The sequence below is a fragment of the Ursus americanus genome, chromosome 8 (genome assembly GCF_024610735.1).
Source record: "Ursus americanus isolate L20-20 chromosome 8, mUrsAme1.1.p, whole genome shotgun sequence".
Lineage (NCBI taxonomy): Eukaryota > Metazoa > Chordata > Mammalia > Carnivora > Ursidae > Ursus > Ursus americanus.
The window spans coordinates 81483601-81511597 of record NC_142134.1 but is presented as its reverse complement, the minus strand read 5'-3'; the positions used below and the strand labels follow the sequence as shown (position 1 = coordinate 81511597).

The 27997-nt window shown below is 45.7% G+C and overlaps 1 protein-coding gene across 1 annotated transcript in view; it reads left to right on the top strand.

The window, feature by feature from the left end:
- The window catches only part of HTT (huntingtin), a 137113-nt gene that overhangs the window by 35287 nt on the left and 73829 nt on the right, over positions 1-27997 (top strand). The window contains exons 8-26 of the mRNA XM_087864327.1: positions 28-206; positions 4182-4383; positions 5497-5544; positions 7986-8066; positions 9415-9776; positions 12474-12597; positions 12861-12979; positions 14800-14911; positions 15158-15295; positions 16144-16302; positions 16392-16489; positions 17553-17692; positions 18685-18748; positions 18996-19096; positions 21747-21893; positions 23817-23937; positions 25283-25359; positions 26364-26515; positions 27463-27665. Coding sequence (XP_087720453.1) covers positions 28-206; positions 4182-4383; positions 5497-5544; positions 7986-8066; positions 9415-9776; positions 12474-12597; positions 12861-12979; positions 14800-14911; positions 15158-15295; positions 16144-16302; positions 16392-16489; positions 17553-17692; positions 18685-18748; positions 18996-19096; positions 21747-21893; positions 23817-23937; positions 25283-25359; positions 26364-26515; positions 27463-27665 — 2627 coding nt within the window. The remainder of the gene's footprint in view (positions 1-27; positions 207-4181; positions 4384-5496; positions 5545-7985; positions 8067-9414; positions 9777-12473; positions 12598-12860; positions 12980-14799; positions 14912-15157; positions 15296-16143; positions 16303-16391; positions 16490-17552; positions 17693-18684; positions 18749-18995; positions 19097-21746; positions 21894-23816; positions 23938-25282; positions 25360-26363; positions 26516-27462; positions 27666-27997) is intronic.

Below are 27997 nucleotides of genomic sequence, written 5' to 3'. Positions count from 1 at the left end.
TTAAGAGACCTCATTGCTCCCTTACAGGCTTGCTGGTCCCTGTTGAGGGTGAACACTCCACCCTCCTGATTCTTGGAGTGCTGCTCACGTTGAGGTACCTGGTGCCCTTGCTGCAGCAGCAGGTCAAGGACACGAGCCTGAAAGGCAGCTTTGGGGTGACACGGAAAGAACTGGAAGTCTCCCCCTCGACAGAGCAGCTCATCCAGGTAGGAGCCCCATGCTTTACTCTGGTGCTGGTTCATAAATGACGGACATTCGAAGAATCCAACATTTGGAAGAGAAATGGCAGAACAGAGGGTTACGAGCTTGGTCTTTGCAGCTGGATCACCTGGTTCAGATCCTGGGTCACCACCCCTAACTATGTGACCTCTGGATGGCAAGGACATCAGAGTACAATGAAGGTAATCTCTCGTAAGGTTACCGAGAATATTACACACGCCCCTTAGGCTCCTGCCTGGCACAGAGAATGCTCTTACCCTATTTGTAAAACCAGGACTCATGAGGTGTGTTCATCCGTTCGGTAAGCATTGAGCACCCACTGTGTGCTGGGCACCAGGACAGGTGCTCGGGATACATTGGTGAGCATTTTGGGTGTGGTCTCTGCCCCTGGAACCTGCGGTCTGGCACACTAGTGTATATACCCAGGGAGTTAGGGACACAGTCCGTTGGAGTATAGGAACAGTACGTTAAAGCTTCTCTTTCCAAGACAGAGAAACCCCGTCTACGTTCTAATCCAATGTGATCTGCATCCGACTTCAGTGATAGACTTCATTTCTTTGCAGCCTGTTCATCCAGGTGATTTTCTTAACCTTGAAACAGTACGGCTGCATTTTAAGCAATTGGATTTTGTGAACTTGGCTTAAAATGTTAGTGTTTTTACCAAATTGAATGTACTGGATGCTACTGAAGGCCTTACCCTTTCTGTACATCAGTTGGTCACATGGCACATGCAGGAGTTTAGACACACACTCTAGGATCCTGAGAGGGTGCCTTGGCTCTGTTTTTTGTTTTCTGTATTGGTGACATTGTAGTTCATAGGTATTTTGGTCAAGTGGACTTATGAGTTGTGTCCTTTGCCTAAATTTTGTAGAGTACAAAACTGTAGGTGGCTTAAAGTAATTCTTGCATAGAAATCATGAATTGGGGTGGGGGACTGGGATAGGCCAGTGATGGGTATTAAGGAGGGCACGTATTGCATGGTGCACTGGGTGTTATACGCAAATAATGAATCATGGAACACTACATCAAAAACTAAGGATATACCGTATGGTGACTAACATAACATAATAAAAAATTATTATAAAAGTTTCCATAAAAAAAAAGAAATCATGAATTAAAGAAGATTTAATGATTTAAGCACTGAGTCAGGTGATATTTGCAAAGTGCTTAGAATTCTTGCTGGTGTGTGGTGAGACCCTGGGAGTGCAGGTGGATGAGGGGTAACCGAGCAGGAGTGGGCTCTAAGAAATCTCTGGGAGTTGACTGTTCTGCTCCAACCAGCTGCCCTTCAGCTGAACCACAGAATACAAGCAATGGGGTTCTCATCAAATATGGCACTTAATTATATTGCCCTCACGAAAAACCATTACTGGATGTTTTAGTGAGTAAAACAGGTGTTCTAATGGTAGTAATACATTTAAAAAATAGATTATTTTATCCTTACCTTGCTTGCTTGTTTTACTTTTTATTATGGAGATGTGCAGACGTACAACAGTAGACAGAATAGCATTAAAAACAGCCTTCAGTAATTATAACTTGTGTTGATAATCGTCAACTCAGGGCCAGTGTTGGTTCACTTATAATCCCACTTCCTCCTCTCTTTTTGTATTATTTTGAAGCAAATCCCAGTCATCTTATCAATTTATCTGTAAGTATTCTGATATGTATTCCTGTAGGTGAGAACTCATCTTTGTTTTTAAAATTTAATGACAATGCCATTGTCACATTTAAAAAAAGGAACATTTCCTGAACATCAAATACCCATTCGCCCTCTGTCAGGTGTTACTCTCCTCTTCTGGAATCAGTGTGCAAGTAAGGTTGGGGTTCACTTGTTGGAGAAACAGGTCGTCCTGTGGAACTCCTGGCAGATGTGTTACTTGCCCCCCCATCGTGTAAATTAACATGCTTCTTTTACTTTGTATTTCCTATAAATTGGTTACAAACTAGAGTCTTGTAGGATTTAGTGTACATTTTATAATGTACACGATATCTGAGTTCTATAGTACTTATATAATATTTTTAAAAAAGATTTTATTTATTTATTTGAGAGAAAGAGATCAGGCGATAGAGCACTGGGGGTGGGAGGGGCAGAAGGAGAGGGAGAAGTAGACTCCCCGTTGAGCAGGGAGCCTGATGTGGGGCTCGATCCCAGGACCCCAGGATCACGACCTGAGCTGAAGGCAGACGCCTAACCTGCTGAGCCACCCAGGCGCCCCTATAATATTTTAAAATAAATACATGAGTATTGGGATCACATACTCAGAATTTTCTTCTGATGGTTTAAGAAAAGTCTGCTTAGTCAAGAAATATTGGAGACCATTGGTCTACTGGGAGAAGCAAGCAAACAATCACTAAATGGCGTGGTGAGGTGGTGGGTGCGGGGTGCTCTAGGAGTACGAAGTGGGGAGCCCCTGCCTGACCAGGGTCAGGGAGGCATGCTGGAGAAGCTTGGTCAGGAGCTGATGCTGATGGGTGAGTGGGATTTGACCAGACACAGGGAGTTGGGTGAGGTTTCATAGACAGAGACTACAGCCTCTGCCCAGTCTGAAGAGTGAGCACGAGGCACGTGCAGCACGTGAGCATGCATATGCACACGGGCACCGGTGTGGGTCCTGAGAAGGGCTCAGGGCTTCTCGTAGACTAGCAGGGGTGCTGGGGGAAGATCCAGAGCGGGGCGCAGCAGCCTTTCCTGTAGTGGGCCAAGTGCTGAGCTATACGGTACTGCAGGAAAGCAGCCACAGGCAATGCACGGATGTGACTGCGCGCCGAGAACACTGTGCAGAGAAACAGGTGTTAGGCCAGATCGGCCTATGGACTGTGGCTGCAGACCTGCAGCTCCTATAGTTAGAGGGCCACCTTCAGAAGAACGAGGCATAAAGGTTAAAAGAAGCTGCCTCGGAGACTTTATTTTATACCCTTCTATACTGTCTCTTGTTGTTTTTACGTGTGTATTAGTTTTATGATACTAAAGGTAGGGCTGCCGAACTTAATAAACTTACAGAGGGTGCCAGTTAAATTTGAATTGCAGAGAAATCATGAATAATTTTGTGGTGCAGGAATGCCTGAAATTGCACAGGACGTAGTTATGCCGCAAAATTATTTGTTTATCTGAAATTCAATTCTAACTGGGTGCTTAGTATATTATTGGGCAATGCTAATGAGATGGAAAAAGATGGGCGCCTGGCTGGCTCAGTCTCAGTCTGAAGAGCACGCGACTCTTGATCTCAGAGTCATGAGTTCAAGCCCCACCCTGGGTGTAGAGACTACTAAAAAAAAAAATAAGATAAGGGGCACCTGGGTGGATCACTCTGTTAAGCATCTGCCTTCAGCTCAGGGTATGATCCTGGAGTCCTGGGATCGAGCCCTGCGTTGGGCTCCCGCTCAGTGGGGAGACTGCTGCTTCCTTTCCTTCTGCCCTTCCCACCTGTGCACTCTCTCCCTCTCTGTCTCTCACATAAGTAAATAAAATCTTAAAGTAAAATAAGATAAAAAGTAAAAAAATACAAGGAGAAAGTGCATTCCTTGTGTTCATATAACATAATATAGTATTAAAAGCACTAGTAAAATCTGACATAATGCCTTCAGTATATTGGGAAGCTTTTCCGTGGTGCTCAGGGTAGTGTTTCTTGCATACTGTGTAGGAGACCAGCTGTACTTGCCACGTCCGTGAGCTTTATTCTCTGTTTCCTCATCATCAGTTAGGCAGATGGTGGTCTTCAGTAGTATGCTGCTGTGCTTGTGGGGGTGCTCTCCTTATTTGTAAGGAATTCATCTCACAGTGGACAAAGTCACAGGAATTTGGAAGACCTCATGCAAGCCATGACCCCATTGGTGGATGTGATGGAGGAATTTCTGGAGGCAGAAACCGAGACACAAATTTTGCTCACATAAGACTCTAAGACCATGAGCCCTCGGACACATTTTAAAAACCATGGCGATAATACCTGTACTTCTGTTTCCAGGTGTATGAACTGACCTTGCACTATACTCAGCACCAAGACCACAATGCTGTGACCGGGGCACTGGAACTCCTGCAGCAGCTGTTCAGGACGCCCCCGCCTGAGCTCCTGCAGGCCCTGAGCACGCCGGGAGGCGGGCCCCTCGCCGCCGTGCACCGCCAGCCCGGCTGCCGGAGCCGCAGCGGCAGTATCGTGGAGCTGCTAGGTATGTTCCCGCCAGAGGACCTGGGCTGTGCCGGCTCCCTCGTGGAATCTGGGGCCGGCACTGTGCCGGGCAGGGCACGCTCAGCTCCTCAGAAAGCTCGTCTGTAGCCTGGAGGATGGAAGTGTGGCAAGGTTAGGTGACAAAATGAGGCCTGCGTCTGAGGCTGGCTTCTCCGCTCTGACTCGGCTGCCTCCCCATGGCATCTCGCCCACCGTGAAATGAAAACTTGAGGGAAGCTATTTGCAGGACCCTCGTGCCGCTGGCCACAGTTGGGGATCTTCAGGTCCTTGTAGGGATTTTAGAGTTCCTTTCTGCCCTTGAGGCCCTTTTTTGCTGTCCTCACTGACTCTAGGACACCTCTTCCTCTACCCTGCCACTGCTCATCTTTATGCTTTGGGGGATTGGGCCCTCATCCCTCCACGGGGTGCTGCCCTATTGGCTGATCATTGGTTTTCCTCCAGCCCCTTGAGAGCTGGAGTACATGGGACCCCTGAGGCACGGCCTTTAGAATTAGATTTGGCACAGAGGAGGCTTCCGTGGTCTCGGCGGACTCCAGGCCTCCCCTGGGCTGATTTAGTACAGCGCACACACTGCATGGCCTTGACTTAGCAGCGTTGACAACCTAGAGGGTTTGACTGGAGGCGTCACCGCTGCCTTGTTTGAACATAAATGTTTGCCCGAACCGCAAGCAGAAAATGAGGATGTGCCTGTCCACGTCCTGTGTACTCCAGAATCCTTTTCTCTGTGGAATGCATGCCATACAAATACTTGCTGGAGACACTAATGACTAATGAAAATTTATATTTGATTAATAGTTGACCAAGCAATCTGAGATTTCTAATGTTTTTAATTTAACTTTTTAAATGCACTTTATTTGCACTTCTTTGACATTTTAGGTTGTATCTTTAGAACTGTGACCTGGAGTTGGTGTGATTTTCGTGTGTCAGGATTCAGGTGTTGCACTGTGGTGTTTAAGCACTGCTTGTGGAAATACGTTCACACACTGTGTAGTTTTAAAGTTGAATCACGCAGTTTGAAGATTTTCAAATGCCTTCTGCATTTTATTAGCAGCTTGTTACCTTACTTTCATCTGTCATTTTCTGTGATTTACAGCTGGAGGGGGTTCTTCATGCAGCCCTGTCCTTTCAAGAAAACAAAAAGGTGATTATTTCAGAAATGAGCGTCTCCTGTTGAGTGTCACTGCCTTTTCTGTGTTTCTGTAATGCCTTCGACTGTGTGGCTGCCTCTTCTCCACAGAGCAATTGTATGTATAAATGTAACTGGGCCCGAACGGTTCTGTAGGGTGGCTTTTGAAAATTGCTCGTATATCAAAATGGCTTTGTCATAAATTTCTAATGCTTTAGGTCAGGGGTCAGCAAACTTTTTCTGTAAAGGGCCTGTTTTAGTCTTGTGGGCCTTCCTGCCTCCTCTCTATTTGGCTCTGTCTGGTGGCAGAAGGCAGCCACGGGCAATGCTTAGCTAATGGCTGTGGCTTCCTTCGTGAAACTGGATTTACAGAAATAGGCCTGCCCTAGTTTGCCTGTCCCTGCCTTAGAGACTGTTAAATTTTATAAAGGTAACTCACCTTTCCTATGAATTTTGTGTAGCATTAGTCAGGAATGATGTTTGGTTAATTATTTGGTTAATTTGGGCTGATGGTAATTTTTCAGCCACATTTAGCTTTGTACATGCCAGAACATTCTGGTAACAGTCAATTTATTTTTTAAGTGTTTGTGATCTCTAATTGGATAGTTTTGGTACACACGAACACTTTACCACACCAATTATTTTCTTTTCCGGTCTGGATTTCCATGGAAAGAAGTGCTACCATTTTCTATTTTGAAATCTTAAAAGACGAGTCGTTTTTAAGAACTTATTGAGGTATAATCGATATACAACATACAAATATTTTTTTGAGTCATGAGTTGAGGGTTTGTGAGCCTAATGCCTAGTATTACTTCTAGTACTGAATGGGACCTTAACAGGACTAATATTCTAGCCTTGATTGGGGTTAAGTAAACATTTCCTAGAACCTAGAACCCATCATATTTGGGCGGTCATAGTGCAGTATACTTAACCAAGTGGGAGATTTTGGTGAAACGCTGAGGTGGTTTGAAGGCCACCAGCTTCCAGGCAAAGTCGGTCTCTCTGTTCCTGAAGCAGGAAGGGACCGTGCAGGCAGATGGCTGAGGGGCCTCGTTGCTTAGCCGCCTTCCTGGGCGGTCCGCCATTGAGATGAGCTGTTCCTTCTGGGTAGGAAGCTGGTATGTCCTCAATATCTTTTTTTGTGTTTTTAGTGGTTTTTTGTTTTGTTTTCCTTTTTCATTGAGAGCTGCAGTTTTTAAGCTTTTTTTGTTATTTTGTTGCAGAAATCCTTTTTTTCTCCATGTGAGATCTGCAAATCTGTGAGAGAGAATAGCAGAGTTGATGTGGAATGTGGGATGAGGGCAGGGGCTGGTGTGGCGGCCTGGCAGCCCTTCTGGCGGCAGCTGGGACCTTGCACCCCTTGGGGAGGGCTCCTTGGGTCAGGGGGGCAAACCCTGATTCTCAGGATGGAGACTGCTCTCATCAACCCCCCATGAGCAGGGGGACTCTACTTGCTTTCTTGGGGTCAACCACTTCTTCTGTAAGGAACAACCCTGTTCCTTAGATACGCCAAGTTGCTGTTAATTTTATCTAGATTTTGGGTTTCCTTTGCTTTTTCTTTGCCTTTTTCCCCCCTTTGATGTCATATCAGTACAGATTTCTGGAAGTTGTCACACCTATGACCTATTCCTTGAAAGGTAGTGAAGTTAGACATTGGAAATTGCCAATAATTATTTCTAGAGTGCCATTTAGTGACCTTTATGTGTAATGTAACCATAATAATTTAATTAGTCCAGTTAAATCATGTTGAGACTTTTCCTTTTTTTTAATCAATATAAAATAAATTAATATAATTTGGAAACCAAGAACTGTGAAATATATTTTTACAACTTTGCAGAAGATGAACTATTATTCCATCCTCCCAGATGAGACAGTGCTCAGGTTCTGATTATCAGCCATAGAGTCTGGTGGCTTAAAGGAGAACAGAGTAGAAGTGACCTTTAAGGTGACAGTTCTGTGTATGAACTCTTTCTGTTTTTAAGGTTTTATTTTGGTTCCAGTTGGCTAACATGCGGCGTTACAGTGGTTTCAGGTGCTCCGCGGTTATGCGTATGCCCTGATTGTTGTTGAAGATACGACGTGAATGTCCTAAGGGCTGATAGAATTGGTTCTAGCCATAGCTTACAATCTTTAAGATCAAATGTGATATAAGTTATTCAACATCAATACAGATTTAAGTCAGTAAGTACTTATTAATTATTAAAATACTTGGTGTTACAGTTTGAGAATCGTTGCTTGTAACTTTGTGCTGTACAGGTGTGTGAATGTTAATAATATGTAAATATAGTGTCTTGGCATTCTTGGTGTTTACCACACTAGAGGTGTAAAATACTTTATATACCATATGAGAGAGTGAAATAAATATGCTTATATTTTCTGCTTAGAATGTACATCTGTTTGATTTTTAGAGTCCTTCCTGTAGCAAGCTGAAGGACTCTTGCTATCTCATTTCTTAGGGAAAGTGCTTTTTGGAGAAGCAGCAGCCTTGGAGGACGACTCTGAGTCCAGGTCGGAGGGCAGCAGCCCCGCCTTTGCAGGTAGCTCTCAGGGAGGGGCAGTGGTGTCCCCCTCCTGCCTTTCTCCTGGCCCCTCTCCTGCCCCTCGTGAAGGGCTGTGCTCCTGGGGACAGCGTGAAGCCAGCTTGCTCAAGTGGTCCCTAATTCACGTTATTTTTAGAACATTTACTTTGAAACATGTGAGTGTGTTTCCTTGCATCAAATATTTGCTGTTTTCCTTGGTTTAGGTTCTTTTAAAATTAGGTTTATACTCCCTGAGCATAAGTCTTCTTATGCAGTAGGGATGGTAGGTAAGTGTCTCATGAATTACATGGGTTGTGAGGGGAAAATGGGATTAAAAATTGTGGAGAGCTTAACTTTGAAAGAAATTTACATTTCTTTACAGATTCTTTATTCACTTTATGAGAGTGAAGTATTGATTAATATGCTGATAATTGGATTAAATGAAAGTGGTTTGGACTGTATAATCCTATCCAAAAGAATATTTTAGACAAGTGAAAATAAGACTGCAGTATATGGGAAGGAAAATCTGAATAATTCTGGTGGGGGTTATTTATTTATTCACTTTTATAAAACAGAAATCGTTTGTGTTTTTTTTTTTTTTTTTAATTACAAAAGTAAAAAAAGAAAAACAACAAAACTACAGCCTCTGCAACATAACAAAGCTCAGGTGCTCACTGACCCAGTGTCTCTAGGCAGGACACTGCTGACACCTTCGTGTCGATCTTTTTGTAGTGATTTTTATGTAGTGTGTGGCTATTTTAATGAGAATTTAAAAATGAAACTAGGAAAACGTGCTGCAGATGTGCCCTATAGCAGGTAGGACTGGCTGCTTGGAGCTCTTGGACAGGGTCTGGGGAGAAGGAGAGCCCACGTCAGAGAGATGGTGACTTTCCATCATCTCTGAGCGCGACCTGCTGAGCGAGAGTGCCCTGGGGCTTGTGCCCGACCCGGCTGCCTGTGGCTCGCAGGGTCCTTCTGTGCTGCTCCAAGCTGAGGCTGGAGCAGTTGCTCAAGGACTTGAAGTGCTGTTGGTGCTGAACATACTTCAGTTTTTACAGTGAAATGCCATTTGAGAATATTCATAGATAGCATTTAAAAAACATCTGATAATCCTTATTTTATGACTATGACATGGTAATAGAGTAAAAGGTAAGTCAAGAATACAGTAAAACAATTTTAGTAGTGTTTGAAGGATGCACTCTTGTCTTGTTTTTGAAATTTACTAGTTCATATTTTCACTGTATTTTGCGATTTTTTGCAGTTAGAACATTGGTGACAGTGAATTTTGGGGTATTTTGTAAGCATTTGGTTCCCTGTTGAACGTTTTTCCTGGCCCTTTGAAGAATGAGTGTTTCTTTGTCTTCAGCCTCAGTCAAGGGTGAGATTGGTGGCGAGCTGGCCGCCTCTTCCGGGGTCTCCACTCCTGGCTCTGCCAGTTCAGCCACCGACTCCGTGGGGCACGACATCATCACCGAGCAGCCCCGGTCACAGCACACCCTGCAGCCAGACTCGGCGGATCTGACCGGCTGTGACCTGGCCAGTGCTGCCACCGACGGGGACGAGGAGGACATCTTGAGCCACAGCTCTAGCCAGATCAGTGCCGTCCCGTCCGACCCGGCCATGGACCTGAACGATGGCACCCAGGCCTCCTCCCCAGTCAGCGACAGCTCCCAGACCACCACCGAGGGGCCTGATTCAGCCGTGACACCTTCAGACAGTTCTGAAATTGTACGTGGGTGGAGAGGGCTGTCACCTGCAGGCCCAGACCTAGACCCTCCTTCTTATTTCCCTCTCCCCATCTAACTTGCTAATAAGAGAGCAGAGGTCACTAGCTCAGGTCATTAACAGGGAGTTCAACCCCATCTGAGACCCTTCCTGAAGGAAATGGCCAAGTGTCATTTGTGTTGAACATGGAGGTCAGAAATTAGGTTAGTTGATGATATGAACTTTGCTAAAATTGAATGCATTTTAAATTCTTTAAGAACTTTCTGGGCACAGGTTAAATCATTATTTAAAAAATCCGTAAGGAGCCTGTCTGTTAACAGATCTGTGGTCTTAATGCACTGTAATTAAAAACATTAATATTGTGTATTAGTTTAACATTTTTTGGCTTTTCAAAACCTTCTACAACATATCCGGTCTTGTAGAGCATGGGTTTAAGTATTTCTGGTCCCTGAGCTACTGGACAGGAAGCACCTTAAGGAAGGTCTGATCACCAAGTTTGGTAAAAGTGATATGGAGTTTAACACTCCGTTTTTTAAAAAACAATTTGTACTATTAAGTGTTCTGCTACTATTGAATAGATTTTAAGTGTTCTGCTACTATTGAATAGATTTTATTAAGAACGTATTTGTTTTGGTTTGGTGTTTGGTTTTTTACGTGGATGAATGCAGAAGCATTGAATGACAAATCATGAGATAAAATACTTGCACGTCCCTATTGAGCAGTTGTTAAGTGGCCACGTGGATTCCGTTTCTGATGGCCACGTGGATTTACAGGTAGAGAGGTGGGCTCACAGTTGGGGTTTTAACTGGAAGACCTGCAGAAGGATAGGGCAAATAATTGGAACAGTAGGAAAGGGATTTTAAGTAAGGAAAGGGTGAGCAAGTTCTGGCCAGTATGCAGAGAGAGGAGAAGGTTAGGGAAAGTGCTGCTGGTTAAGTGTGTGGGGGGAGATTCTGCTGTGTGTTTATTGCGCCAGGTTCCGTGGGGTATCTTGCCTCTTTACAATGGATGATTTCTGGTGGGTTTGTTAGAAATAGGAATGAAAGGCCATAGGAAATTCTGAAAACTTTCAGTCTTTTGAAATTACCCCGTTGTTCACTGGATAACAGTGCTGGGAACGGGGCCTCTGCAGGTCTCTCTGGCCTGTAGAGAATGAACATCTTCCCTGGATAATTCCCACATTGGTGGAGTTCTTTTCTGGTTTATGAGATGCTTCCATGTCTGTTATGTAATCATTAATTATTTGCTGAACAAGTGTATTGAGCGCCTGTTAAGTTCCAGGGATTGTTCACAACCTGGGGATGAAGCAGAGGGCACAACATACAAAACTGCTCACACGAAGCTAATGTTCTAGAGTAGGAGTCATGAGACTCCTTCCATATTGGGCCGGACAGCAAAGATCTTTGGCTTTGCAAGCCATACAGCCTCTGTTGCTCCTCTCTGCTGCTGTGATGTGAAAGCAGCCATTGACTCTATGTAAACGAACTAGCATTCCAATAAAACTTTATTTACAAAAACAGGTGGGGGGCCAGGTTTGGTCATTAGGCCATGGCTTAACTACCCCTGCCTAGTCTAGAGTGTGTGCATGTGTGTGTGGGGCAGATCATAAGCCATTAATCAATCAGTCAATAAACAAATACGTAGTCAGATGGTGATGAGTGCCATAGAGAAAAAGAAACAAGGGGATAGGGGATTTCCTCATGAGACAGCCCACTGTGGTCGCTACGGGGCTGCTGCCGGGAGCCACCAGGTTGAGAGTTTTGGCTTGGCCATTTCCTAGCCGTGTAACCTGGAGCACTTGTGTCCCTTCTTGCCTCAGTTTTCTTATTCACAAACTGAGGGTAACAGTGCTTGCGCTCTAAGACTTAGGGAGATTAAGGGAGATGATACATATGAAGTGTTTTTCGATCCTGCCTGGGGTGTAGTAAAATATTCAGAAAGTATTGTTTTTTTAATGGTGAAATTTCTTGTTTTAATACATATCTATTTTTAAATGAGATAAGGTTGTTTTGGTAAACTGATTGGGAGAGTGAAGGAAACCATGGCTTTCTTGGTTGATTTTGAACATGTGGCTTGATGTTTTTTATTTAAGCCTAAGGATTTGGAATGACTTTTTAAAAATGATACAGAATTTATTTCAGTTATTGCTAGTGTATTGAGGTTCCATCACTCAGTTTTTCAGGTAAATTACATGGGATTTCAAGTGAATGTGAAAAATTTTGCAATATGGAATCATAATCCAAGTTTGCGGCCAAGTGTAGGATATATTGTGTCCAAAACTTAGTTGATTTAGTCCTAGCAGTTTAGAAGCTAACCTAGTGTAGCGTTAGGTGTTTGTCTAAAAGATTTTCCTCATTGTTGACTTAACTGTAAAGTTTGCTTATAAAGATAAAAGATTTTTGTTTAGATTTTGTTTTTAACATCACAAAGAGAAATTTTCAGATTGGAATTTCTTTGGCATTTTTGTAGTTGTTAAGCTTTTCCTAATGTAGCAGTGTGTGATCCGTGTGTGATCCGTGTGTGACCCATGAAGCTTGATCATTGACACGCATGCCTCTCCGTGCATTTCAGGAAATGACCTTTGTGTGAGTACGTGAGATGTGGTCCATGTGATTTCTGCCTTTGCCTTTCCATGTTGGAGAGCCTGTCCTGTGGTGATGTCCCTTCAGAGCCCTCACCAGCCCCTCTCGAACCATGCAGGTGTTAGATGGTGCCGACAGCCAGTGTTCGGGGGTGCAGATCGGACAGCCGCAGGACGAGGGTGAGGAAGCCACGGGCATTCACCGGGATGAAGACGCCGATGCGTTCAGAAACTCTTCAGTTGGTATGTGGCCTTCAGCAGTGCGGTGTGGACTGGTCTTGTTCTCAGCCCTGACAGTCTCAGTTTTACCTTAGCTTCCAAGAAGAAATCTTTGGGTAGCTTTGTTTTCGGAGTTGTAAATAACGAATGAGGAAGGTCAGTTGAGGAATGACTGTCCTTGTTCTTGATCTAAATCCTGTACTTTCATGTGGACTTTGTATAAATATGAATACTGGTTTTTTTAATTGGAAACTTGTCACTCAATCTCGATTTCTCTGATTTTGAAGCCCTTCAGCAAGCACATTTATTGAAAAGCATGGGCCACAGCAGGCAGCCCTCTGACAGCAGTGTAGATAAATTTGTCTCCAGAGATGAAGCTGCTGAGCCAGGAGATCAAGAAAACAAGGTGAGATATTTAGGCATGAGGCCACTCGGCATTCTGAGCTCTTGTGAGTGTTTGAGATCACTGTGGCTGCTGTCCGCGTGCCTTGCTTCTAGTTTTCCCATCTCTGAGCTTCTGCTCAGCTCTTTTGCCTTAAATAGTGACCCCTTCCTAGGTGTGCTCTTCTTTTCTGCCTCTCCGGGTACAACCCAGATCCTGGAGAATTGCCTGAAGTTCTGCCCCCTTGAGAGTCCTTCCCAGACAGCTCTGTCTCACACTGATTGCTACTTCACCTGATTTCTTGGGCCATTCATTTGATGGTCTTCCACTGTCTGACAGCATTTCTTGGTTTTATTCATTGAATTATGCATTTGTTTGTTTATGGTGGTAAAATACATAGAAAGTTCGCCATCGTAACTGTTGCGAAGTGGGTAGCTCAGTGGCATAAGTGCATTCACATCGTGCGGCCATCACCACCCTCCATCTCCAGAACTCTTTTCCTCTTCCCAGATTGAAACTCTGTCCGCATTAACCTCTAACTCCCCATTGCTCCCTCCTCCCAGCCCCTGGCTCCCACCATCTACTTTGTGTCTCTGTGGCTGTGACTATTCTAGGAAGCGCGTACAGGTGGAACCACGCGGTATTTGTTCTTTTGTGACTGGCGTATTTCGCTGGGTGTAATGTCCTCAGGGTTCATCCATGTTGTAACAGGTGTCAGGATTCCCTTCCTCGCTGACACTGAAGAGTATCGCGCTGTGCAGGTGGACCCCATTTTCTTTTCCTGTTCATCTGATGATGGACACTTGGGTTACTTCTGCCTTTTGGCTGCTGGGAATGATGCTGCTGTGAACGTGAGGGCGCAGGCTTCTCTTCAAACCCTGCTCTCCGTTCTCTTGGATATACACCCAGAAGTGGAATTTCAGGGTCCTATGGTAGTTCCAGTTGTAGGTTTTTCTGAGGACCCCTCGCACCGTTTTCCACAGCAGCTGCACCAGCCGCACCAGCCTGCGATCCTACCAGCCGTGCACAGGGTTCCGGTTTCCCCACATCCTCGCCAGGGCTTGTCATTTTCTGGTCTTTTTCGAGAGTAGTCATCCTACTGGGAGTGAGGTTGTATATCATTTGGTTTTGACTTGCATTTCCCTAATGGTGAGTGATGTGGGACATCTTTTCATGTGCTTCTGGTCATTCGTATGTCTGCCTTCGGCTCAGGTCATGATCCCAGGGTCCTGGGATCGAGTCCCGCATTGAGCTCCTTGCTCAACAGGGAGCCTGCTTCTCCTTTTGCCTCTACCACTCCCCCTGCTTGTGCTCACTCTCTGACAAATAAATAAAATCTTAAAAAAAAAATTCCTTTAGGGCAGGAAACAGTTTTGTACTTAGTCCCTCTGTAGATGTTCAGTCGTCCTGCAGCCCCCACACCTCCTTCCAGGTCCCACTCCAGCCAGGTCTGTTCCCTCTCAGCTCTGGGCATTCGCAGGGCTCTTGCCTGTGCCTAAATAGCTTGCGCTTGTCCTGTAGATGGTGGCTTATGCTGTCCTTTCCCGAGCAGCCTTTCCTGAGTGCCAGCTCCCAGTTGCCTTCTCTCCAGCGTGCCCTCCCTGCACACTGAGCTCATCCCTGCCACCACCCACTTGACCCTGTGGCCTAGCTGCCTCTGACCACTCTGACTCTACTCCACTGTGATCTGTGAGGCCAGTCTTGTGTGTGACAAAGATGGGCATCTCTGTGTCCCCAGCATGTGGCATAAATGCTGTTCCAGTTCTGTTTGTTGAGCACACTACTGAGTGAATGTATTGGTTCCTTGATTCTAAGATGAACAAGTGTTACTTTCTTTGCTGTAGCCTTGCCGGATCAAAGGTGACATAGGACAGTCTACCGATGATGATTCTGTCCCTCTTGTGCACTGTGTCCGCCTTCTGTCTGCTTCGTTTTTGCTGACCGGGGAAAAAAATGGTAAGTATAGAGAGTCAGGTACAGAGCTGAAGGAAATACCTAGGTCTCAAGGTCAACTTGGTGACTGATTCGCGCCTCATTGCCATAGCAGAGGGAGGGAGTAGAGTCTGGGGTGAGTGGCAGTTTTCACTGACTGATGGGAGAAGAGCGGGGATGTTGGGGGAGCTGGGTTACTGGGTCTAGTTTTGTTTCTGTGGAAACTAAATGTTTACTGCTTTGAAGGTGACCACGGTGGTTTCCTTGCAGTGTTGGTTCCGGACAGGGACGTGAGGGTCAGTGTGAAGGCGCTGGCACTCAGCTGTGTGGGAGCTGCTGTGGCCCTTCATCCTGAATCTTTCTTCAGCAAACTTTATAAAGTACCTCTTGACACCGTGGAGTACCCTGGTATGTTACAAGGTCACGGCTCATCCCTCATGTTTAATCGTTACTTCAAAAAAAACTGTTTCAAGCCATCTTGGCTGTTTTAGTTTAGAGTGATATGTTTTTTGAGTTAATTTGTGTTATTTTTGAACTTTGCTGTAGCTCCATGTAAAACACATAAATGGTAGTGTTTTTCGCGTTTTGGGCTCCCTATAGATGTGTTGTTTAGTTTAAACACACATGACGACACAGTAGGTATGTGGGAACATAAGGGCCACTTTACATACATATTGGATTTATACCAAAGGCACAAATTGTGTATAATCAAAATTGCTTTGGGTCACACTCAGCCAGGCCAGATGTTCACACTCAGACAAGTGGGACCCGAGACGAGCAGCAGCAGATCCAGGCTCCTGTAGCACAGGCTCTGGGACACACTCTCATGTTGGAGTAAATGGGGGAGGAAGCGCCCTTCTAAAATTACCCTCCCGCGTTCTCTCCCTTTCTGTGGGCGAGGGGACACACTTGTGTTTTTGAGTTCGTATTAGGTAAGTGTGGACTAGTTTGAGTTTCTCTAATCTTTTTTTTTTTTTTGAAGTGAAATCTTGGAATTTTGATTATTGGCTGGCAACCTGGAATTATAATCCAGAACATCTATTGTGTTGAAGTGATATCAAGGCTATGATGAATCTAGAATCCTTAAACCCCACAGTATTTTTTTCTACCACTCATGGCTATATTCAAGTCTCTTCTAGATTTGGATTGTCCCCCCACCTTTTTTTTTTTCTCTCTCCTGAGAATGAAGCTTTTATTCTGAATTAGAAAGTTGATGGTAGGGGCTTGTACAGTGGCCGGGCAATTTATCTCTGCAGAGGAGCAGTACGTGTCAGACATCCTGAGCTACATCGATCACGGAGACCCCCAGGTCAGAGGAGCCACGGCCGTTCTGTGTGGGACCCTCATCTCCTCCATCCTCAGCAGGTCCCGCTTCCAAGTGGGAGACTGGATGGGCACCGTCAGGGCCCTGACAGGTAACGGCGGAGTTTTCAGTGTATTTTCTAGGTAGAATTCCCAAGTTCAAGTTTACGTAAAGGCACTTGCTGTTTGCTCTTCTGGTCAGGAAATACATTTTCTCTGGCGGACTGCATTCCTTTGCTGCAGAAAACTTTGAAGGATGAATCTTCTGTGACTTGCAAGTTGGCTTGTACAGCTGTGAGGGTAAGCATAATCTTTTGTGGAAATGAATTCTTTGATTGGTGGAGATTTTACCATTGTTATAATTAAAATTGGGCTCAATACTAAGTAGTCCTAGACATTCTGAAGCTATAAACAATAGTAAACATGTATGTGTCCACCAGTCCGCTGCAGAAAGAAAGCATAACCAGTAAAGGTTTGTTCAGTACAGTGTATTTCAATACTCAGAGTGTTTGTTCGAAATGTTCCTTTTCCTCAAGGGTCTGTTTAGAAATATACTGTGCCAGCATGAAGACTAAAACCTGTTGAATTAAACACCACCGGCGCTCTCAGGCCATAGAGCACTGAGTCAAGGGGAGCCGCGAGATTATTTAGTGACCTCTGTGTTGTGTCCCTGCAGCGCCTCCAGCCTTTATGTGGCGGCGTGAACCTTTGTAGATCAGCTGGTCTGTAAATCTCAGCTGGCCAATCAACAAGAGTAAAGATTAACCAGTAAAAATCAAAGCCAAAACCCAACAATTGTCAAATGAATAGGATACTATCCTTCCCTTTTCAAAATTTCATGGCCAGAATTGTTCCTTAGTTCGAAATGTTATTTCAGTCGGTCTGTCTCTCCGGGAGCACAGCGGGTTGCCGGCCCCGAGTCCGCTCGCGTCCGCTGTGTGGAAGTGCCCGTGTGTGCGTGGAGGGGCGGGAAGGGCGCAGCCACAGGGGCTGTGCCGTCGCGGGGGGCCGCGGAGTACATGGCGCGTAGCAAAGGGCACGGGTCCCCTGTCAGCCCCGGGTCTGAGACTGGTTTTAGAATGGAGTGGTTTAGCCCTGATCCATGGTCGAGGATTGGTGTCTGGGAGTAGAGGCCACGACCAAGACAACAGCAGGAGGAAGAAAGAAAGTGATGTGGAAGGGACACATTTAGTTTTAAACTAGAGTTAACGACATTTCTGAGAGATGTGGGACAAGTGCAGCATCCCTGCTGTGGTTAGAAGAAGAGGAAATGGGTGTGTGGAGGCGTGATGTCATAACTGTCAGGAGGCAGCGACGGCCGGGGCTGACCCCGACGCCGTCCCACGGTGGCCTTGTCTTCCAGCACTGTGTCATGAGTCTCTGCAGCAGTAGCTATAGTGAGCTGGGACTACAGCTGATCACCGACATGCTGACCCTGAGGGATAGTTCCTACTGGCTGGTGAGGACGGAGCTTTTGGAAACTCTTGCAGAGATTGACTTTAGGTAAGTGATGAATCAGGTTCGTGAGGTCCGTAAACCAAAGCAGCTCGGGAGTTTGAACCAGGAATTGAAAGGCCTGGGTCAGTCACCAAGTACTGATTCGTGGTGGTCTTCAAGTAACCTGTGAGTTGGGAATCTGGGCAGCATGGAGAGCTGATGCTGGTTTCCTCCTCAGCTTGCTCTGTGCTTGGGATTTTAAAATACGGGCGGAGGAGTAGATCTTTCTGGTGTTCTCAGTCATCTGAGCATTCTGGATGGTGGGAATAAGAGCGCTTGGACTTGCATCACTCCTGCTTGTATGTACAAAAGGAATGTCCTCCTCATTATACTGAACTTAGGTCAGACGGCCGTCTGTACTTCATTGCAATTAAAAAATAACTTGATGCCTTTTTCATTTTCTAAGAGTAAGTTTGGTTTAAGATGTTTTCTTTTAGTGCTTTCTTTTAGAAGGGGAAATTTCTTTTATTATCCAGGCATTTGGGTGTTTTTTAAGCCACTATTATAAAGTGCTTGTTATGTGCCAGGCCCGGGGCTAGTGCCCTGAGTGGTTGTGGTTAGTTTCTTTCTCCCTCAGAACATCTCTGTGAACGAGGGGTTGCTCTCAGCTCCACCCGCTGGGAAGGACCCTGGGGTGGGGGGGGAATCTGCCCGAGGCAGTGCGGCCCCTCCCCACAGTCCGCCCTCACCTTCCCTGGTGGCTGAGCTCACTCTGAGGCCACTTGGAGTCTTTCGCAGTAATAGATGTTGGTATTTATTTTGAAGAAAACGGTTTACTGATCTGAAATGAGGAGAGGAATGTGAAGTCTACTTACTTAAAAACCTTCGTCCTTCTGTGGGTCTGAGGAAGTGCTCCCTCGCCGGCCTTCCTGGGCGGCTGGACCAGCCCCCTCCAGAGCCGCCTTTTTCTGTGTCCTGTCTGTCAGGGTCGTGCAGGCCGACGGTGGATGTCTGTGGAGTCACTAAATTGTTTCGTGTTAAAAATGTTCTTTTGTTAGGTTGGTGAGCTTTTTGGAGGCAAAAGCAGAAAACCTGCACAGAGGGGCCCATCATTACACAGGGGTAAGCACTTCATTTTTGTGAGGCCGTGTCGTAACTTCCAGGAGTTGCGCTTTCCCAGGGCTGTGGGTCTCCTCTGAGTGCGCTCTGTTCTAGACGGACTCTGCGATTCAGGTCGTGACAGTCATGATTGTGTGTATGAATTTAAGACTAGTGATCATGAGTTCTTCCTCATTGGCCTTCCAAAATATCTTACCTGAAATTGGGTTAAAGACAGACATATCAATTTTTGTTATCCTTCTCTCTGAAGCTTTTAAAACTGCAAGAACGAGTGCTGCATGATGTCGTCATCCATCTGCTCGGGGACGAGGACCCCAGGGTGCGGCACGTTGCTGCAGCAGCACTGATGAGGTATTCAGCACGCCTTTTCTCTCTTTGCTCACTTTCTTGGTGGAGGCGCTAAATGGTAGGAGGTGGGGAGCTGGGTCATCCAGAGAGTAGGTCAGCATCCCCAGAATCTGGGCGCTCACTTCCAGCTCCTCTGAAACTATCAGAAAAGATACCGTTTACCACGCAGGAGTCTAAAGTGAGAGTGAAAACAGGGCTCGCCTCCTAATGTAAAAGTGATGCACTTTCATTGTCAAAGTTTGAAATATGGAGAAGAGTGCTAAGAAGATAGAACTCGCCTTCGGTTCTGCCACGGGACATAATCACTGTGAATGTGTTGAGGTGTATCCTGTGTACGAGTCTCTTCTTCGGCATTGGGACCAAGTGTGCGTGCGGTTTTGTGATCTCGTCATTTCCACGTAATATGTTATTACATCTTCCTGTGATCAGACTCTACTGAGGAAAACCCCGTGACCGACCGCCAGTGGTGTCTAGAGCAGTACCCTGTGTTAAGATCGGCTCATGTGTTTGTACTGCGGTGCGCGATGTGTCATACAGAGTGAGATCAGTGAAGGCTGTACGTACTGTTTCAGAAAAAGAAATTGTAGTTAGTGGCCAGTACTTTATTCTGTAGTTGTGATAAACTTCTATGTAAATATTATTTGGTTGGATATTAAGTTTTCTTTGACTTAGATAATGGGTTATGCTCATGAATATTGTTATACACAAATGTTTATGTATACATTTTTTTTCTTAGAATTAATTCCTGGAAATTGCGTTACTAGGCCAAGCTTTCTGATGTTGTTTTTTTTGTTGTTTTGTTTTTTGTTTTTTAATTTTTCATAGCTTTACTGAAGTATGACTTTATATCCCTTAACATTCACTCATTTTAAGTGTACAATTTAATGATTTGTAGTAAACTGACAGATTTGTGGAAATATCCCCCACGATCCCAGTTTTAGAACATTTCCATTACCCCAGAAAGCTCCCTTGTGCCCACGTGCAATCACGAATCCACTTCCTTGTCTGGACATTTTGTTGGGATCATATAGTAGTTGGACTTTTGTGTCTGGCTTTTTCCCCTTAGTTTTCAAGGTTCGTCCATCCTGTCGTATGTACCCGGAGTGCGTTCCTTTTTTTTTTTTTTTTTTTTTAAAGATTTTATTTATTTGACAGAGATAGAGACAGCCAGCGAGAGAGGGAACACAAGCAGGGGGAGTGGGAGAGGAAGAAGCAGGCTCATAGCAGAGGAGCCTGATGTGGGGCTCGATCCCACAACGCCGGGATCACGCCCTGAGCCGAAGGCAGATGCTCAACCGCTGTGCCACCCAGGCGCCCCTGGAGTGCGTTCCTTTTATTGCCGCCTACATAGTACTCCGTTACAGGGGTGACACCGTGTTTTTTTATTCAGTCATCAGATGATTGATACTACTTCCACTTTCTTTGGCTACTATGAATTGTGCTGGCTGAACATTTGCCCACAAGACATCGTGTGAACATATGTTCTCATTTCTTTTGGGTCAGTCCCTAGAAGTGGATTTTTTATGAGTTTTGGTACTTCCTGTGAAATTGCTCTCCAGAAACTTATCAGTCTCTACTCTTAGTAGCCAGAATATGATTGTGCCCGATTCTTTTCACCAAAAAAAATTTCAAAAAAAGTTAAATATGTATCAGTTATTGAGGCAGAAATTGGTATTTCTTTTAAAAATAACTTATCTTTTAAAAGTAACACATATTTACTGAACAAAATTTAGGGAAAATATAAAATAGGAAATAAAAATCTCTGTGATCAAACTACTCAAAACCAAAGTTCCATTTTGATGTATATCTTTTCTGTTTTCAATGTTGTTTGCATATTTCTTAGATTACTTGTGAGGTGTACCTTTTCGTGCACTTAACTGGGTTAATATGACTTGCCTAATCAACGGTTTTGGACCTTTACCATTTCGCAAATGATAGCCATTTATTTTACTTTAGAAAAAAGTTGTCCCTATGACCATATCTCCACAGAAGAGAGATTTTAATTAAAGATACTGGGGTTTGCAAACCAATGTGATGAAATAGTTGATTGTTTCTAAGAATTTCGACCGGTGTCCTCAAGTGTATCCTTAACTCAGGCGGGACATGCACTGTCGATTGCAAACGAGCCCTTCTGTTCTTTTAGGAAATGTTGCCTGCGTTCTGCTTTTGAGTGGAGTTTAGATTTGTGAGGGACGTCCACTGGAGCTTTGCCATCTGGGGGTGTGTGGGATGGTTTTGCAGGCAGAATTGCAAAAGCGAGGAAAGGCCGGCCCCTGGCGTTGGATCTCCTCTGAGCTCAGTACTTCCCACGGACAGTGGCTTCATGTGCTTGTTCATCTTGCTCAAGAGGACTAGAGAGAGAACTTTAAATCAAAGCACTTCATTAGCTGCAGAGAAACGTACTTAATTCTACAGCAGACAGAAAGGAAGTATAGCACCTAGTTATTTCAGGGTTGGTGTGACTGGTGTGTGGATGATTGGTCCTGGGACCGGCAGCCCCGCTTCGCTGTGCTGGAGGCCCCCCCGAAGGAGGGAGGTGCTGTTTTGTGGCTAGACTGTGCTTCAGGCTTCACCACCTCGACGGAGAAGGGTGGGGCATCACAGGGGAGTTTCAGAGACTTCCGTCAGTAAATACACTTTACTTCTACGTTAGGCTTGTCCCGAAGCTGTTTTATAAGTGTGACCAAGGACAAGCTGACCCCGTCGTGGCTGTGGCGAGAGACCAAAGCAGTGTTTACCTGAAGCTCCTCATGCACGAGACGCAGCCTCCATCTCACTTCTCCGTCAGCACCATCACCAGGTACGGGCACCGTGTGCGTCCTGACGCCATGGGTGGGGGGCTTTCCTGACATATCGTGCTTTCTAGAGAAAAAGCTTCAGGTGAGGGCGTTTGTGTAGGTGGTCTCCTTTGGTAGGGTGTCCTTTCTGGGATTCGCCGCCCATCTTCAGTTAGTAAGCTCTGCTGTGGTCACAGCAAGGACTTCATGAATCTCCTAAGCCACTCATTACCAGCCACGTACTCATAAGTGTATTTTTGTGTGTGATGCTTATGCTGTGTCTTATCTAAAAACATGTACGGTAACTTTCTCACTTTGCGTTGCCAGTGAAGGGTATGGTGTGGTTATGTCATCGCCTCGACTTTTAGGGGACTGGGCAGTGTTATTAGGGTTGTCCAGTCGTGCAGGGCAGTGCAGTTACTACTGTTCACGGGTGCTGTGAGAAGCTTTTAAATGCCGTTGCCGTTACACAGCCCGCTCTCGTCGGGTCTCAGGCAGTGGAAGTCGTTAGCCCAGAAATGCTTTAATGAAACAGTCATTCTTTCGCATTTGAGTTAGCAGAGAAGGCTGCAGAAGTGATCATAAAGGACTGTCATGCAGTTTTAACTCTCTGTGCTTTAACTGTTATTTTAAAAATGAGTTTTATATGTAGCTCTCCTTTTTGTTAGTGGCAATTTTTTAAAAAAGCTTAGATGTCAAGGCTGAGATGTTTGCTTGATGCTTCTGTTGTGAATTTGGAACTCAGCTTATCAGATTTGGACGTTGTTGCTCAATAGATACCATCTCTTCTCACACAAAGATTGCTTTAAAAAATGCATGGAGGGGCACCTGGGTGGCACAGCGGTTAAGCGTCTGCCTTCGGCTCAGGGCGTGATCCCGGCGTTCTGGGATCGAGCCCCACATCAGGCTCCTCCGCTATGAGCCTGCTTCTTCCTCTCCCACTCCCCCTGCTTGTGTTCCCTCTCTCGCTGGCTGTCTCTATCTCTGTCAAATAAATAAATAAAATCTTTAAAAAAATTAAATAAAAAACACATGGAAATAACTTTCTCAGAGAATTCCCTTTTTTTAAACATAAGAAGTGGACTTTTCTTCTCTCGGAGAAGATTCGGGGTAAATATTCCTTTAAAATAAGCAAAAGCAGCGTAACAGTGTCTCATTATCAGGAGTTGAACAACCTTAGGGTAAATTGCTGTTTCTGAGCGTCATTTCAGAAGACACCAGCAGAGATGATTATGATACCGCATTAAAATTGGTTGCTCACTACGACTTTGAAAGTCTTCCCAGTTTCAGACTCAGGCTGGCCTCGGACGTTGGCTGTGTTGCTTTGCTTCTTGCGTGGAAAGCTCCGGGGCCGGCCGTGCAGTGCTGTTGGCACCTTAGCTGCCAGCTGTTTGAGAATTGATGTGGGAAGACAAGAAGTCTTCTGAGTTTTGTTGTTGGGTTCTGAGGACACTGAGTGATTCAAAAGTGAATCCAGCACCAGTCCTGCTTGTGCTCTGCGGATAGGGCTGGGGACTCAGATCCGTACTTCAGCAAGGGGTTGAAACCGGCACGTACCATGAGTGCGGTGTCGGGCAGCGCCGTGAGCCCTGTAGTGCGACGAGCACATTTGTCTTTCCTGGAATCGGGAGTAGCTTCAAGGATTTCTTTCAACTGAAAAGTTTCAACAACGGGTACTTTGGATGTGTGGAGAGGTGGCTGCGAGGCTATGGCGGGAGAGCACTGCAGGGGTGCCGAGGTGCGGGTGTTCGGGGTGGGCTGGGGCCAGGAGGGGACTTCCTGCTACCATTGCGGTGCCCGGGTTCACTTCCCGTCTGTCTTTCACGTCAAAGTCAAGACTGCTAGAACCCTTTAGAGGCCTTAATCTTAAACTTAGAAATGCCGTTTGAATTTCGGAAGTATCATATGCTTTAATAGATTTTAAGTCTCCATGTTTTTCTCGTTAGAATATACAGAGGCTATAACTTACTGCCGAACATGACGGATGTCACCGTGGAAAACAACCTCTCTCGGGTCATTGCGGCGGTTTCCCGCGAACTGGTCACATCCACCACACGCGCGCTCACAGTAAGTGTCCTGGGCTGGCCTTCCCAAAATTGAGTCTGGGGAGCTCCTGCCACCGGTTCTTCGCAGTGAGCTGCCGTGTGAGAGCTCGCTCTGCGCTGTGCTTCCGCGGATGGAGTCTTGATATCCTCTGATGGAGACCTGCACAGCTATTCTTTTTTCCCTGATAACTAAAGTAATACATGCTCATTGTAAGAAAACTCAGCCAATACAGGAAGACATAAAAATGAACATAAAAACTGCCATGATGTGAATTGGTGATGTGTCAGAAGTTCAGAATGGCTCCGATATAACTGACTTCGTGATGTGGGATGGACACTAAGGGGGAAGAGACCAGAAACGCCAGCAAAGGTGTTTGTACTTACTTGTATCGTTTTCTCTGACTCTGACGTCGGAAAAGGACCGTGACGTCCAAGAATGCACAATGATTAAATTCTGATTCTGACGAAGCTCGTATTTCTTACACACCCGTTAGCATGGGCTTCGGGGCACATTTTTAGTGCTACAGAGTGGCCGAGTGGGAGTGTGCTTGCGTGTCGTCCGGTCTCTGTCAGGAAGTCCTCTCCACACGTGTACCTCTCTTATGTACTCAGGAAGGTGACCAGCAGAAAATGGCCAAAATGAATTTTCGAGCTGTGATCTCTGTTTCCTTCTTTATATTTTTCGGATATTTACAGATTTTCTAAAATGAACAAGCGTAACTTTTATAATCAGAAGTAAAGAATATTATACAAAGTAGTATTAATTTGCTGATGACTAGGTTAAACCTTGTCACTTATTTTATGTGACAGAGAAATGCTTACCTGTTGTAGAAAACGCCGACAGTTAGGATTAGGCCGTCTTGATAAGTACATAAGTGCCTTTTAAACCTAAATATTGTTTGTCCTCTCTAGTTTGGTCTTCCCTTGATTTGTTTAAAATATCATAAACTTCACTTATTTGTATTTATTGTGGCTTCCATGTGTTGGGCACTGTTCTAGGCTTGGGATGTAAACACAAAGAGGGTCCTTGCCCCTGTCCCTGCTGTCTGGTCAGGAGATGGACGGGTGGGGAGGAAGGGCGCTCCGGGCAGAGAGGGGACGCGGACTGTTGCCATTCTGAGCGGAAGGGCTGCACCAGCTGTGGGCCTATCTTCACGGCATACGATGGGCCTTCCTTAGAGCCTGTGTTTCCCATGCCCCTCTCTGTCTTTGAAGGATGAATTGGTACCATGGCAGGGCAGATATTGTTAGACACAGACCTCGATTATGTTCTCATTGTTTGTACTTTTTATGAAAGGTGAAAGGAGGTTCAATTTAATAAATGCATTTTGTGCATGGGTGTGATTTTACTATCTTTTCTCCTTTAGTTTGGATGCTGCGAAGCTCTGTGTCTCCTTTCAGCCGCCTTCCCTGTCTGCATTTGGAGTTTAGGTTGGCATTGTGGGTACGTATTTTCTTCAGCATATGGTTGTCTACACTCATGTGATACAGACATTGCTATTGGAACCCCCTGTTGTCTTTCTTAAATCTTTTATCAGTAGGACCTTTTGGAAAAGTACCCAGTGGAATCCTTGCTTCTGTCCTGTTAGCTGTGTGGGAAACTAGTGACAGAGCTCTCGTGGGTGTCAAATGCTCTTAGGTGCTTTGGGGGATTCCAGGGTGTCATTTGTAGGTTCATTTTGGAGAATTCACATACGTTGTGAAGACGTTTCTAATTGGCTTCTCTCCAAATGTCTACACTGTGTACTAGAAATTTAGAAACATTTTTTGTTTGAAATCAGCTGTGACCTGTTGTACAAAGTCACGATAAGCTATAGGAACTGTTAGGCTTATATGAGCAGTTTCTATTTAAAAATGATTTTCTTCCAGTAGATGGCCCTAAGAGCATCTGTGAAATAATTTCAAATCTCCTACAGCACTAAGGAGTAAGTTTTTATTATGTGCATCGATTCCTGAGGAAAGGTTTGGTGACTCACCATCATATTTGGAAGCAGATCTGCAGATGTCTTGTCTGTGTCAGCATGTGCCAGCCAACAGCCGACATGTGCTTGGAGGGGACGGGTTGCATCTCTGGTCTAGAGCGGTCACTTCCCTTTGTCCACAGGCACTCCCTGAGCAGCTGCGTTTTCTGGCCAGGGATCCAGCACTCAACCTGACTCTAAGCAGCTTTGGCATTGGAGTAAAATATGCTAAGTCAAAATTGAGAGAAAGCTAAAAAGTTATAAAAAACAGTTTCAATGGTTTTAATCAGATCTGCTACCTGGTTTCATTTCTCGATGATTTTTATGAAGCTGTGGTTTACTGGAAGGATGTTAGTTAACAACAGTAAAATCATTTATGGGCTGGTTTGAAATGGACAGTGACATGCCTTCTTCCTGGTTCATTAGAGAAGACAGGACTGCTTGATTTAAAATTTTTGTCATTTACCCGGCACATGTCTGCTTCCAGGGTGCCCCCGCTGAGCGCCTCCGATGAGTCGAGAAAGAGCTGTACTGTAGGCATGGCCACAATGATCCTCACCTTGCTCTCATCAGCTTGGTTCCCGCTGGATCTCTCAGCCCATCAGGATGCTTTGGTTTTAGCCGGGAACTTGCTCGCAGGTATTGATACTGAGCTGAAACAGGGACTTCAGGGGGGTGGGGTGGTGAGCACACAGGGGGGCGTTACTCCAGTGATGGTTCAGTCCTCTAGTCAGCGTCCAACGTGACCGGCGTGGTATGTGCCCTGTGCAGTCTCCTACTTAGCTTCAGGGAAGCTCATTTCTAATTTCATTTTAGCAGGCACCACGTGCCAGGCACCACGGCTGTAAGAAAGTGTATGTGGGCTCTGTTCTCAGGTCAGCTGTGGATTCAGCGGGTGACACACAATAGTACAGTGGCCGTAATCACTCCTGTGGGGGACCAGGACAGGAAACAGGTTTTGTGGGTTGGCAGGAAAGGGCCACACAGAGGGCATAGCCTGTTTGAAGGCATGGAGACATGAAAAATTGTGTGGCATTTGAGGACTGTAAGTCAAGTGAGGACGAGGATGGAGGATGTAGCTGGCAAGGAAGAAGACCACTGAACTCTGGGTGTGGGTTTGCTACCTCGTTAAGGAGGACTGTGGTGTTTGCTGTGGGAGGTCACGGAAGAGCCTCACGGAGGGGCTAGCTGTGCAGCAGGGTCCCTCCGTGGGCTTGAGCGTGGCTTGGACAAGGTAGGGAAACCCACTTGGGAGGTTCATGTTGCGGTCGAGGTGAGAGGGTCTCAACACGATCCCAGTTGTGGGCTGTGGGGGAGGACTCTGACTAGAAGAGACTGGAGGGGCAGGAGCAGCAGGCCGTGGCCACCAGGTGAACTTCGGCTGTAACAGTCCAGAGGGCTTGGGGTGATTGGCACACCCTGGGTGGGTGAACGTCTGGTGGTGACATTTGTGCAAGTCTGTTTTCTGTGGAGTTGGAGAGATCGGTTGACCACCAGGTGGAGATGTCCAGCCAGCTGAAAGTAGGCGGGTCTCAGTGACTCAGCTTCCCTAGTGATTTCTGTTCCCTTCATTGTGCGTATCACAGCCAGTGCCCCCAAATCTCTCAGAAGTTCGTGGACCTCTGAAGAAGAGGCCAACCCAGCAGCCGCCAAGCAGGAAGAGGTCTGGCCAGCTCTGGGTGACCGGACCCTGGTGCCCATGGTGGAGCAGCTCTTTTCCCACCTGCTGAAGGTGATTAATATCTGTGCTCACGTCTTGGATGATGTGGCTCCCGGACCAGCAATAAAGGTAAGTTCAGACTTGGGCAGCTGCGTCGGCGCAGCCTCGGTGACCCCCTGGGCGCCAGAGCTGCCTTCGCTCACTCGTCTGCCCCTTCCTTACTCTCTTTTGCTTTAAACAAACAAAATTGCTCATACGGTGACACTAAATTTAACACCAAAATGTGTCATCCAGTTTGTAGCTCTTTTGGTACCATCCTTGGTAAACTGTCGTCTCTAAGAGGGAAGAGCTAGCTGGATGCTTAGCTTTCAGCGTTAGCCGAGAAAGCTCAGAGTGGAAGTTGCTGCCTTAGGTAACTCATCTGCTGTCCTGGGAGCGTTCGCAAGTCCTTCTGCTTCTCT